At 40.4% G+C, this 13,804-nt stretch overlaps 1 protein-coding gene across 2 annotated transcripts; it reads right to left on the reverse strand.

Moving 5' to 3' along the window:
* Positions 1-1,014: 1,014 nt before the first annotated feature.
* mboat1 (membrane bound O-acyltransferase domain containing 1) lies at positions 1,015-12,261 on the reverse strand. 2 transcript variants are annotated; one of them, XM_028581255.1, is made up of 12 exons: positions 11,987-12,261; positions 9,727-9,872; positions 9,321-9,398; positions 7,131-7,226; positions 4,714-4,769; positions 4,322-4,376; positions 3,043-3,235; positions 2,532-2,724; positions 2,310-2,413; positions 2,096-2,160; positions 1,850-1,982; positions 1,015-1,444 (listed from the first exon to the last, which is right to left on the reverse strand). In XM_028581255.1, exons 1-12 carry the CDS (start codon positions 12,074-12,076, stop codon positions 1,193-1,195), a joined length of 1,461 nt encoding a protein of 486 aa, XP_028437056.1. In that variant the 5' UTR covers positions 12,077-12,261; the 3' UTR covers positions 1,015-1,192. The 2 variants fall into 2 exon arrangements, with proteins under 2 accessions (XP_028437056.1, XP_028437057.1); XM_028581256.1 differs by lacking the exon at positions 9,727-9,872 and having other exon boundaries at positions 11,987-12,061.
* Between the last annotated feature and the right edge of the window lie 1,543 nt (positions 12,262-13,804).

The raw sequence follows: 13,804 nt of genomic DNA on the forward strand, positions 1-13,804 counted from the left end.
TGGGGGTGGTAGTGGTACCAGAGACGTTCCCTTAGCTAGTGTTTTTATTTTCAGTTTGCCTGCTTTGCTTGTGTTTAATGTGTTCTCCTAGAATCAGATTCAGTTTCTGATCTTGTTAACCTTACTATATGGCAGCTCTCCCCATGTACATCCAGTGTCATATGTTCAAGTCCTGCATCATTATGTACCGTCATAGTTTTTTCCTAACTCTGTATAGTCCCAAAATTAAATAATGTTTTCCCATTTCAAGTTGGCTGAATGCCCTTAAGCGATATTCACCCTTGAATGAGAGCCTGGTAAAAGAACGTGAAGTGGGGATTTTCAGTCTACTTTGTCATTGTTGTTAGAGTGAACAGGCTGGCACTGGGCATAGCACGAAGATGAGGAGGAGGAGGAGGAGGAGGAGGAGGAGGAGGAGGAGGAGGAGGAGGAGGAGTAAAACGTTTTGGTGGTGGCAGTGGGTTCACTGGATTTGTGTTTCCAATGCAGGGCGATCACAGCCAGAATGCTGATGATGTGAACGTGGAAGTACATAGACCTAGGAGGAAAAACGGAGTGTAACTTTTGTAACTTTGTCATTAAAGTACTGTAAGGGGAAATGTTGATCGGTAGGAAAAAATGATATTACAAAATAGAGCCGGCCATCATCTTCAAAACTATTATTTTTGGAAATGTATAAAACAAAGGAGAATTCTGGGCCTCTACTTTTCAACCTTAATAAATGTGATCAGCCAGTAGAAACAGCATTGCTGGCATAGCTCCTAATATAACATCTATATATTGCTAACGGCCTGCAAATACATGAATACTAAAGCTGCAACAATAAGTGGATTAGGCGATTGATTTTTAATGCCAAAATTATCTGGTTCCATACAACGATATCGTAGTTTGTTGAGTGGGTCCACAGAACATTTCCTTAAACTGAACTTCTGAACTGAACAACTTTGTGGCAATACACCTGTACACAAAAATGTATTCAGAAATGACCTAAACACAGGTGCACTGGTGCTCATTTCTCATAACCACATTTCACTGTTTGTACCTTCTCGTCTTTATTCAAACTTCAATACAAATGCTGTTAGCTGCAGACTTGCATGTGCAGGGCAGACGTGCAAGCACTTCTATACTTACTACAATCCGGGGGTCTGCGTGCGACGCTCTTCATGTGCATTAGAAAACAAGATGGCGAGAACTATGACAAAATTTGTGTCACGCGTAACCACGCGGTCCCACGAAAGCAGTAAGCATGAATTGGACTTAAGAGGCGAGAGGACTTAAGATGATTTACATACCTGTAATAAACCAAAGTGGGCTCTACTGCAAGAAGTAGAAAAGGCATTACGGTGTAGCAGATGGCCAGCTGGGTGGCAGCCCAAGTTAAAATGTCGTAACCTAGCTTCAAGCCTCTGAAGCCCAGGAAGTAGTGGCGAAGTGACTTACGTACCTTGCGGAGATGAACAGATGAACAGAGAGGGATACATTCACACCAGTGAAAAGTTACATGACAACACTTTAATAGCTTTCTTGATTGTATGAATTTAGTCTACTAAAACCATTCGTTGATGTATGGTATATTTTGCTTTGGTATAACATCTACTATCATCAACAGGTCAGCCAGGTGCACTTATTGGGTTTTCTCTGAAAACTGAGATGAAGCTGCTCAACCAACCTTACCTCACCTACAGGAAAGCGCCACTTCAAACCCTTCTTATATAGCTGTTTTGTGACAGATACACACATTTCTAGAACCATTTGTATCACTATCAAGAACTGTGTTTTTGTTTGCATTTAAAAGTAAGATTGAAGATGAAATATTCATTTGAATTTCCAGAGGAGGTGGAGTACTCACAGCTCGTGCTGCCATGGTGATGGGGATGGCAGTGATGAAGGTGAAATAGTACCCTGGGTAAACACCGTGCCACAGGGCAGACAGGATAAAGGTCAACGCCAACCTGTGTTTGGGGGCTCGGTCATAACACACCCTAAAGAGGTGAGAGTAATCAAACATATTCAAAAGAGTTTATGATATGGACAGCTGAGTAAATATTTTCTGACTGCATGCATGCGTATTGGAGCTCACATTTGCAGTACTTACGTTTTGAGCCAAATTCCTGTTCGAATATTCCAGTTGTCTATGAATGTCTTAAAGCTAGTGGCGGTCTGAAAAAATATCAATAAATAACAATAACCACATAACAGTAACTTTGTCCTCTAAAAGTCATTGCCTGACTTTGACCAACATGAACTTAACACAATGTAGAGAGACTGTGTATGTATGTTTATTAAATCACGTAAAAAATTGAGGGTACCTCAATCCCCAAGATGTTGAGGTTGCACATGAGGTCCCAAGATGGCTGTCCATTTTCATCCATCCCCAAGAAACCATAACCTGCAGCGTTGTTGACTGCATCAGCTGACAGGACGGAGGAAAAAAATTAAATCGCACGCACGCACACACACACACACACACACACACACACACACACACACACACACACACACACACACACACACACACACACAGTGCTCACCCAGTGTCCAGGCGAAGTAGAATTTGGGCCTTGCTGCTTGAATGGAGAAGAAAGCGTAGGTGAGCCTTGTGAGGAAGGGGGCTTGGCTGACAAAGTGGGGGTCCACGTTGTACTTTATTGGCAAGGACCGAGTCACTGTGAGGAAGAACAGCATACATCCGCTGCAGACCAGCAATTTTCGACAGACAGCGTTCTGCAGAGAAAATTGATAACTGCTGAGCAGCGATGGAAACACACATTACAAATGGACGTGATGACAACTGGACTAAGTCAGTCCAAAACCAGGTCCAGCTGAGATCAGAGGAAATGAGCCATATTTACAACCAAGGCTGAAACAATGACAGCAGTAGGACTAGGTGCAAAAATGGAAGAATCTGACTCTGATAAGATTCAAGTCTCACAGTGAATACAAAAATCTAAGTAGGAGAAGACTTAGACAGATTTTACAATAGTCCCAGGTTATGCTGTGTCATTAAGGAAGCAGCAACCAGATATGCATTCATTAACTTACTAGAGGTGATGGCTCCGGTGTCTTATCATAACCGTTCTGCCCATTACACATTGCAGAGTGCTGCCTAAGCCTTATGCTGATGTGTCTGCCCTCGATGAAGTCTATGTATTCCTTATAGTTACTGCATGGTCCCACCAATACACTCAGGAAGTTCAGATTGTAGCTCAGGTACTCGATGAGAGAAGGCCTTACACTGTAGGAGAAATAATTTAAAACAAACGAGAACCATATTTTTAGTATGATAGCAGTGATCACTTCATGTGAAAATGCAACAGTGGTATTCACTTTTTTTCATCTAAGTTTGGTGGATAGTGAGAAAAGCATGCCGTTATTTTTTAATAAAAATGACACATTTAAAAAAGGAGTTCTGTGAACCTGTATAATTGCTTGGCAGATGAAATGTTACATAAAAGTAAACATTCTGTGAATGAACAAAAACTAACACATGAGACAATCCACATTATAAATTAGCTTTTGATCTGGTCCCTTTTGGTTCTCTGACAGCAGATCCGCAGCACTTTAAGAAACCAGAGCTGTGTATTGAGAACTGGTTATGAAGTGTTACCAGTTCCAAACAATGAAGCAAACAGGAAACTATATAAAAAATCAGCTTTAATAAGCTTAGTGATTCCTGAGAGAAAAGTTTTGACCTATTGAGCTTCCGCCTATATTAATTATAATAAGTATATATGTTGGTATCCAAAACTATTTGGTAGCCCAGGAATCTTAAATTAAGCTAACAAAAATGAGACAATCATGGAATTTAGAGCTGCAGGATTATCAGAAAAGAGCAACACTATGAGTTATGATCGCTTTTTGATACATTTTAAAATTCATTTAAATTTTAGTTTTAAAATTGCATGCATGGTACACTGATGACTGTTGTTTTATCGATTCACATGCATACAATGTAATATTTTCCATGCAAAATGATGCCTCTTTTCTAAGTTCACAGCATGCTTTTTACATGAACAAGCTATTCACCATGAATGCATCTCCTTGTCATTGTCCTTCGTGGCTAAAGGAAAAGAAACAGTTATTTATTCTTTAAATAAGGTGTTAATTCAGATGCAACCCTACCATATCAACCCTACATTATAAACTATGTGCACCTCAAAGATCAGTTTTAAAAGAAAATCAGCTAAATTCAGTAGGGGAAAAATATGTCATTATTCGCAGGACACAGTGCTCTGACTTGTCTCCAAGAAGGCTATACCCTTGATGTTTCACACTGCAAGTGTACTGGAAGTTGTGACTATTAACCACGGTATACACTTACTTTATAGCCAGAGGCTTCTGCTCTGGGGTCAGTTGTTCAGCTTTCTTACACATACCTGAAAAATAAGGGATGACGTCATGAGTAACCTGTTTGGAAACTTTAATTTTGCCATTTTTCAGCAAATTATAAAATGAATGATGGCTGAATTTCATTTAGCTGCTTTAGTTTCAGGGTCCTGGTATTGTGCATGCTGGCTCACTGTCACATTGTCATTGACATTGGTATCTTAAAAGTTAATTCATTGTGAGAGCATGTTGCCTCCACTATTAAAAGGCTTGCCAATATCTGTGCACATTTAAGTGTGTGTGTGTGTGTGTGTGTGTGTGTGTGTGTGTGTGTGTGTGTGTGTGTGTGTGTGTGTGTGTGTGTGGTCATCTTCTCCTCTGCCTTACCATCGTGGAGCTGGAAAGCCAGTGTGGTTATCTTCTGGGTTACTATCATCAGAGGCCTGGGCAGAAAACATAATGAAAGTATAAAGTCATATAATGTAAAAAAAAAAAGCAGTAAAATCCCTGTAATACAATATGCTTATTCTAGTGCTACCTCAGCACTCCACATTTAATCCACAGCAGGATGTTTAAGTAAAATAAAATATTTTTTTAGTCATTATTTTAGTCATCTATTATATGACTGACATACCAGTCATATAATAATACCTGTCATGTCAGGTCATTAATCCAATGCAATTCATTCTAATCTCAAAATCTTCACTTAATTCTCGTCTCTCTGTTAAACCAGTACAGCCTGATAGCCATCTTCTCAAGCTCACAGTGTAAGTACATAGATTTTCTAACATTGATTACACCAATGGGATATTGCTAGTACGAACATTTCACCCATCAAATACTGTAGGTTTTTCACACTTATTTGCAATGCAATTCAGTCATCCAAAACAACAATACACAACAGTAAACAGAGAGACTAGGCGAACATACATTACAACACATACAGCTACATTTTGGTTTTAGTCGTTTCAGTAAGCTAGCAATTAATGGATACCAAAAATTATGGAAGGGAGGCGACGGCGGGGGTCATTAAGGTCCTGTACAATAATTCTGAACAGACTAGTTTCACATCCCCTTTACTAGTTTCATTCACAGATAAAGACCTCTCTGTCCCAAGAATGTAAGTGTATGCAAAGGCACACAAACTTCATCTCTCTCTCTCTCTCTCTCTCTCTCTCACACACACACACACACACACACACACACACACACACACACACACACACACACACACACACACACACACACACACACACACACACACACACACTGGTTCCTGTGTTTGAGTGGGCTGCATTGTGCGGACAGCATGGAAAACCGAGGCAGAGAGGGGCCGAGCGGCTGGCAGTGCCAGCTCAATGAGAGTTGGCAGTTGGCTTTAGAGAAACTTTTTCAGGGGGCCAGCCAGTATGTGCAACTCTCTCCACCGATGTAGCCAACAGACTCTGTTTTTCCATGTAGAATCTAAAGTTGGCCCTGTACACAATATTTTGACCCGGTTCAGTTTCAGCTCTGCTGCCTTGCACAATTTCAGTAAAATCGGCTTATGGAAATGCTCGACTGACTAATGACTAATTAGAATGACTAATGGGAGAAAAGCAGACAGACTTTAGAGACGAGTTCTAGATTGAATGTGTTTGGCATCTTCCAACAGGGAAAGCAACACAACATATCAAGGTGATAATGAGGACAACATGACAGCAGAAAACCGAAATTGCAAAAAGCACTGTGAGTCACAGAACCTTATATTTATAATATAAGTATTGTTTATAGCACCGGATTATTACATCCAATCCTGTGTAAGTAGCTACACATATGTACACTAGCTCTGTGATTTACAACCATTCATCTGTCCAATCTGAAAGCTTAAAGAAGCTGGATCCCTAATTCAATATATGATCCTACCAAGGCTGACTCACAGGCCTGGCTGATCATCGCTAAAGTCACGCGGCGGAGTGCAAGTGCTGCTGCCAGCAATTTCATCTAGACCAGAACTGGGCAAAAAGTTGCTGAATACAGGAGCCAGCAAATTCAACAGTCACCTTTCAAAAAGCAACTGCACACAGTAACCACTATTATTATCCACTTTATCTGGTATGAACCATCACAGTAAAACCACTGCTACCACCTCAGGCATTATCCTGACAAAACACATGTATTTGCAGCTCCATGTTTAGTTCAATATTTGTCTGATTTTTGAGATTCCTGGGAGGCCCAGTATGTGAACAAAATGATAACCCTCTTTTTCAAAGCAACCGCATGCCATTAATGTAAGAATAGCTATGGAATGAAGTTGCAGTTAATACCTGTGGGCAGAGTTTCAATTTCAAAATAGTCATTTTTGATGATGCAATCTTTCATTTATGAAATAATGAGCAATGACAAAGGAGTCACTGCTCATCTTCTGTTATAGGAAATCCCCTCCTGCTTCGCTAAATTCTTCTTTTAGCTCTTCTTTATAATTCTGAAAGAGTCGAGTCCAAATGTAATGCTGTAATGAAAAAAAGAGAAAAAGAGTAAACTGCTCACTCCTTTAGAAGCAGCCTTGTTTCTAGCACAACAAAGTCACAGTTGCCAGGAGGCAGCCAAGTACCTTAACTCTACAATGTCAACTGTGAACAATCAATACTGCTGCTTTTTAATCAGTGGTGTTGTATTTACACAAGGCCGTGGTACTGGCGAATGTGTAAACAGGTACAACACAGTTTCACATGTTAACTGATTGAAAAAAAATGATTAATATGCTGTCACCAAGAAGGTGTGGCAAAGAGAGAAGATTACAGAGTGATTACGTGTTTCCTTACCCAGAGAAGTCAGTGGACAGAACTCCATAGTTATAGATAAAGATTCTGCTCACTTGGCACAGTGTCAAGTAGCCCATAGCCATCACCATGGAATACCTGCGTGTGGAGAAATGAACAAAACTAAATCAGAGAGGGGCGCCTGGATAGCTCAGTTGGTAGAGCGGGCGCCCATATATAGAGGTTTACTCCTCGGCGCAGCGGGCCTGGTTTCGACTCTGCCCTGCGGCCCTTTGCTGCATGTCTTAAGCTGTCCTGTGAAATAAAGGCCTAAAATGGCCAAAAAAATCATCTTAAAAAAAAGAAAACTACATCAGACAAAAAGATGCTCTGGTGATATAAAAGTTAATATTACCAAGTAGGGCTGCCACCTTTTGGACCCCAGGAAGACTAGCTGGTCGTCTAGGCAGCAGCTAATGGGGATCCTTATAATAAATTCAAATACAAATACCTCTTGGTCAACTACTAATCAGTTTTATTTGTTTTACTACTAAACTATTACTGAGATTACAATATGGAATTAGTAGCACAGGATTTGCTATATACACAGGTCTCACCTTTGTGCCTTTTTCTCCAATTTTTGTTTTTTTACATCCAGTCACTCATTTTTAACGGTGTTTTTATCACCTCGCAGTTTTTGCGCAATCTGGAATTGTTGAAGATATAGCATACTCGGATGCTTAGAATTTAACATTTGTTACCTGAGTGTTATTCATTTTCCTTAAATGTCATCATCAAAACATAATTTTACATAAGTTGCTGCGAACCTTGTTGGTGTGCACTTGTAAACTGGAAATGGGTCAAAAAGAATCATTTACTTGTTAACAGTGAAGTTGATTTAAACATGTCCGTCACAACATGCAGTTCTGTCTTTAAATATTTTTTAAATGTGTATACTGTGTCCTGACTTATGAGAGGAGCTGCTGGTTGATACCATGAACATGTATGACCTGACCCATTCTAAGGTAAAAATGTAATTAAAGGTAAAATTATTACTAATCATCCGGTTCAAGCTCAAATTAATTGATCACACCAGGATCACCACAACAAATGACTAATAGTCCCAAATGTTGACATTATAACATATCACAATAATCACTTGTTTTTGTGTGTGTGCACTACAGTGTCCTAAGTTTGTTACCTTCTCTTACCCTGTGCCAGTGATAAAGAGGGGTGTAATGTGGTATGCATGTTTAACAATCAGCATGTTATATGTTGTGTTTTGCTTCCACATGTATAGAACACAGGTGCTATCTTCCTGCCCCTGCAGGTAATCCCTTTACACGTATAAACCAGGGTAACCTAACAAAACTTTTTTTATGTTGCTCCATTCATAAAAAGAAAAAGACTACCATGATGACACACTTGAGCCGAGTTCTTTAAAGGCCATTTTTAAAATAAGGATAACAAGGGCGAGGTGCATTGCAGGGAGTAATTGAATGGGTACATTCCAAGAGGTAAGAAACAATAAATGTTGTTTTTCAGATTGTTGATATCAAATACTGCCTTACTGCAACAAATTAATTATTAATATAGTTACCACTATCTAGACCAGGGGTCGGAAACCATTTTAATATAAAGTGCCATTTTAAAATGTTCATGTTAATCAGTGTGCCATATCAGCATTAAGTCTGCCATCATCTACTGTATTATTTTTTTCCCCTTTGCGTCACATTCTGTGAAAAAGGCAATTAGTACTAGCCAATTAGAGACAGAGTAGGGTGGGTCTTCGCGGAATGCGGATGGGGAAAAAGTCAATCAAACTACTGGCTGTTGTCCTGGCAATGGCTGTGAAAGAGGCCATTTGACATGCGGATTTGAACATTTCCGAAAAACTCTTTTGCACACTTATTGCTAGTGTGCCATTGTTTGAGCTACCGTGTGCCAATGGTGGCACCCGTGCCTAAGGTTGCTGACTCCTGATCTAGACTGAGCCATCTGTTCACTCCTATGACGTAAATCGACTCCAGGTGGATCTTGTCTGACAAGTTTTAATTGATTGCACAAGGCACTTAAGAATGTATTTAATTCCACCTAATATTTTATATGTTAACATGTAAATAATTCCACCACATTTTAGTGCTGTAACATTTCATGATCCATTTTATAATCCAAAATTGTGTCTCCATAACTTAGCTTTATCCCAGACTTTAATGATAATTTCCATTTATGAGTATGAAGATCGACACGTACCTGTGTACATTGTTGATGTCAGCTTTGTTGATGATCAAGTAGCTTGCTACCACCACTGTCAGGATGTGAGCTGAGTACCTGCAGACAAGGACACACAGGACCAGAAAGCCTGAAGCCTGTTGCTCATGAATCAAATGCCACCACAAACATTTCCCTTGTGCCCCTCTTTTCTGTGCACCCTTATTGTCTACAGCCTCATTGTCCTCCTATAATTATAAGCCTGTAGCCCTGCACACTTGACATCAGCCCTGTCTATCTGTCAGAAAGGTAGACAGTTAGTAGACAATTATAGTTGAGAACTCAGTGGCTACCACACACTACCACAGACTTTCTGACTCAGTAAAGACAGAAAATGAAATTGAATGGAGTACTGTGTGAGCGTATCCCTGACAGTATCATACAGTACCATCCAAAGCAGAAGATGAGAAAAGCAATGCCAAGGAGAGTGGCCACAGCGTGCCTGACCAATGGATTGGCATGGCTAGGACTGAGGTAGAGACGAAACCAGAAGGCAGCAGCCAGGGCAAACAGCTGGCACACCATAAAATTCACCTGTGTGGGAGAGATAGATATTAGGATAGGTAATATCTGCTTTTTAATACCTTAAAAAAAATACTACTAAATAATACTCCTGTAGGGACATTGTGACAGCATGATGCATGGTTATAATGATTTTTTTCCCACTTGGTTCATCATCCCCAGTGGTATCATATACATTCTATAAGGATGTATAGCCCAGATAGCAAGCACATTTTGGCCGATTCCGGCTAAAAAGCGCTACTGTCGGCTCAGTGTCGGCATCGGAGTAAAGATAAAGGGCCAGAGTCGTGCCGACTGTGTACACAACACTTCTGGCTGACATACGGCTTTATATGAAGAGCCAGTGTCGGCTTAAAGCAGTTTTACTCGCGCTGGCTCAAATACGGTTTTATTAATGGGCCAGTGTCGGCTAAAGGCAGTTTTACTCGCGCTGGCTCAAATACAGCGTTTTATTAATGGGCTAGTGTCGGCTAAAAGCAGTTGTACTAGTGTCAGTTCCGTACTCGGTGTAGCTGTGTATTTTTACCGTCGGCCCGAGTTCGTTTTGTCACAGTCGGGCCACAACGAGAATTATGGAAATCAGCCGCCTGAAAAAAAAGTTTTGGCGGTTAAATTCTAGGACTCTGCCGGAGATTTGCAGTCTGCAGAAGATTTCATTATTCATTACAGTGTTGTATTACATTTAGAAGCTGTTGTAAATGTCAATAAGAATTGTATTTTAATATCTTTATAACAATTAGATCGTTTGTGATGATAGGCTATCAGAAAACATTCTGATATGTTTATCACAAATAGGCTAGATGAGTGCGATCTCATTGTGTAAATTTAATTAATTATCTTGTTTTATTATTATAACTGCTCCAGTAGCCTACACTATAGCTAATCCAATGATTTGGAGTTGTTTTGAGTGTTAGCTCATTCAACGCCAGCGTCGATTCATCTGTTGAATGTATGGGCTATATCAGGCCTAGCATTCTGTGACCCATTGAATTACATAGCCAATTCTGTTACATAGCATATATATATACACATATGTGTATATATATATATATATATATATATATATATATATATATATATATATTTCAACTAAGGGCGATATAGATATTAATATAATATTAAGATAATATAATATTAAGAAAAGTTTGCTTACTCAAAGTGTTTTGGTTTGGCATTAATGGATGTGTGTGTGTGTGTGTGTGTGTGTGTGTGTGTGTGTGTGTGTGTGTGTGTGTGTGTGTGTGTGTGTGTGTGTGTGTGTGTCATTTCTTCCTCCAGAGTCAACATTGGAACCAGCAACAAACATGTCGTAGTTTCTGGACCACATCTGGCCCGGGGACCAAGCCGAGTCTCAGCCAGATCTGTCTTACAGTGTCTGGGACAGAACTGGGCCACATAACACTGTCACTTTACAGTGTCTGGGACAGAACTGGGCCAAATAAAACACTGTCACTTTACAGTGTCTGGGACAGAACTGGGCCAAATAAAACACTGTCACTTTACAGTGTCTGGGACAGAACTGGGCCAAATAAAACACTGTCACTTTACAGTGTCTGGGCCAGAACTGGGCCAAAATAAAACAATACAAGTCACTTTACAGTGTCTGGGCCAGAATTGGGCCACATAAACAAAACAAATCATTTTACAGGGTGTGGGCCTCATCTGGGCCGGAGGAACTGTTTTTGTGTCGATTTTCCATGTGTGGACCAGTTTTGGGCCGGAGACCCAGCCAGAAGTGGGCCAGAATTGTAGCAAGGATGTGGCCCTGTGGTGGGCCAGACACATTTTGTTATGTGGGAGTTTTGCTGTGATAATTGTTTAGTAGAATATCAAATAGTTGACGATAAACGTCGAGTAATTTTGCATGCAAGTCTTCAGTTTCTAAATGCCATTTTGGAAGGACACCAACATCATTTAATCTACACATCATTGCAATTATGAACTGTAATGTGGGCGTCGATGACAATAAGGGAATGACTGCACGTCTCAACAAGTGACACACTTGCAGACTATATATAATCTTTAACACAGTGTGCCATTCATAAGATAACAGAGCTTGGGGAATGCTGTTTTTTAACTCCGAAATATCCCCGTTGTTTTTGTGATTCATGGACAGATCCTCCTACCTGATCAAGGGGAAAGCCCAAGTATTCACTGACAGGCAGCAGCCACTTGGATCCAGTGGTTTTAAAAGCAGTGTCCGCCCGCTCGCCCATCCTGCGTAATTTTCTGTCGCGACGACTCAATGTTCCCGGTTGTCTTTTTCCTTGTTTTTTATTTTTATTTATCTTAACTACTTACTATTTTCTCTGATAGAAATTCATTGTTTGGCAAAAGTCCCCGTGATAAGTCGAGATAGTAGGCTACACAGTATGACAGACCGGGCATACAGCACTCCTCCTTCTAGGACAGTACCAGTCAAGTCAAACAGTAACAGAAAGAAAATGAATAGCTTTTCCGGTCATTGCTTCCAAAATAAAAGCCGGGTTGTGAACGTGCAAAATTAGGGGTTGTAGCATTGTAGGCTACTGCAAACAGAAAGCAAATACGATATATAATATCTGCGAGGAGAAATCTATTCTACGGACTTGTTTTCGCCCACAATGTACTCACAGACATTCCACTATAAAAGGCGATGTTTTAATTACAATTCTCACACAAATGTTGCGATGATCACTTACCCATATATAGCCCTCATTTTTCAAACGTGGCATTGTATCATACGCTTTTATCTAAACAATAAATCGACTGCATCGTGAGTGAAATTCTTTTTTAAAGAGAAACGTCTGCGTCTATTACATTTAATGGAATATTAAAAAAAAACGTATGAAAGCCCTTTCATCTTACTTCCGCTGTGTTATCCAGGCTCTTTCCAACTTTGTGCAACATGAGTTCACAAAGTGGTATCAGTCGCTATTTCCCCCGCCCTATTTAAAATTAGTGTTTTGTTAGTGACTCATGGTGACAAAACATTACTCATTAACCAGAAGAAAATATGAATTGACTGTGTTTCAATAGGTTATTCAAAGACGGAATCCCATTTTGGTACGTGGTACTGGTAACGTGAGTCAGACCTCAGGTTCTGAACCCAAACGCACACATTAATTGTGGTGAAAAAAAGGTGAGTAGGCCTTTTTTTTATCAATTTTTTATTAAGAAAGGCACAAGATTAACAACATTACACATCACAGATAAAGCCCTTTTCCCCCAGCCCCCCTATAAAAGGTGAGTATTTATTGATGACAAAAATATAACTGAAAAGGTAATGCCAGACGTGTAGACAGGTGAGTAGACCTGGGCTACGGGTGATGGAATGCTGGTGGTCGTGACAACGTGTTGGGAGGTGAGTAGGCTACTGGTGGACAGGGGTCTTGAGGGAACGACGTAGTTGATGGTTCTGGTTGACAGGCAGTGAAGGTACTGAAGACAGAGAAACAGTTAAAGGTCCCATGACATGGTGCTCTTTGGATGCTTTTATTTAGACCTTAGTGGTCCCCTAATACTGTATCTGAAGTCTCTTTCTTGAAATTCAGCCTTGGTACAGAATTACATCCCCACAATGAGCTTTCCTTAGTAGGCCTATGTGCCATTTCTGTGTCTGTAGCTATTGAGGAGGAGAGAGGAGGGGGGCAAGGTGGAGGGTGGGGGTGTGGCCTTGACCAACTGCTACTTTGCTCCTTTGAAAGCCATGATGTCTCTCTCTCTGGGCGGGCAAAGCAGAGAAAGGGGAGGTAACCTTGCTCCTTATGACCTCATAAGGAGAAGATTCCAGATCGGCCCATCTGAGCTTTCATTTTCTCAAAGGCAGAGCAGGATACCCTGGGCTCGGTTTACACACATCGCCATTTCTAGCCACTGGGGGACCATAGGCAGGCTGGGGGAATGCATATTAATGTTAAAAAACCTCAAAGTGAAATTTACATGCCATGGGACCTTTAAGCAAA

Source organism: Perca flavescens, chromosome 6, assembly GCF_004354835.1.
Source record: "Perca flavescens isolate YP-PL-M2 chromosome 6, PFLA_1.0, whole genome shotgun sequence".
In the NCBI taxonomy this organism is placed as follows: Eukaryota; Metazoa; Chordata; class Actinopteri; order Perciformes; family Percidae; genus Perca; species Perca flavescens.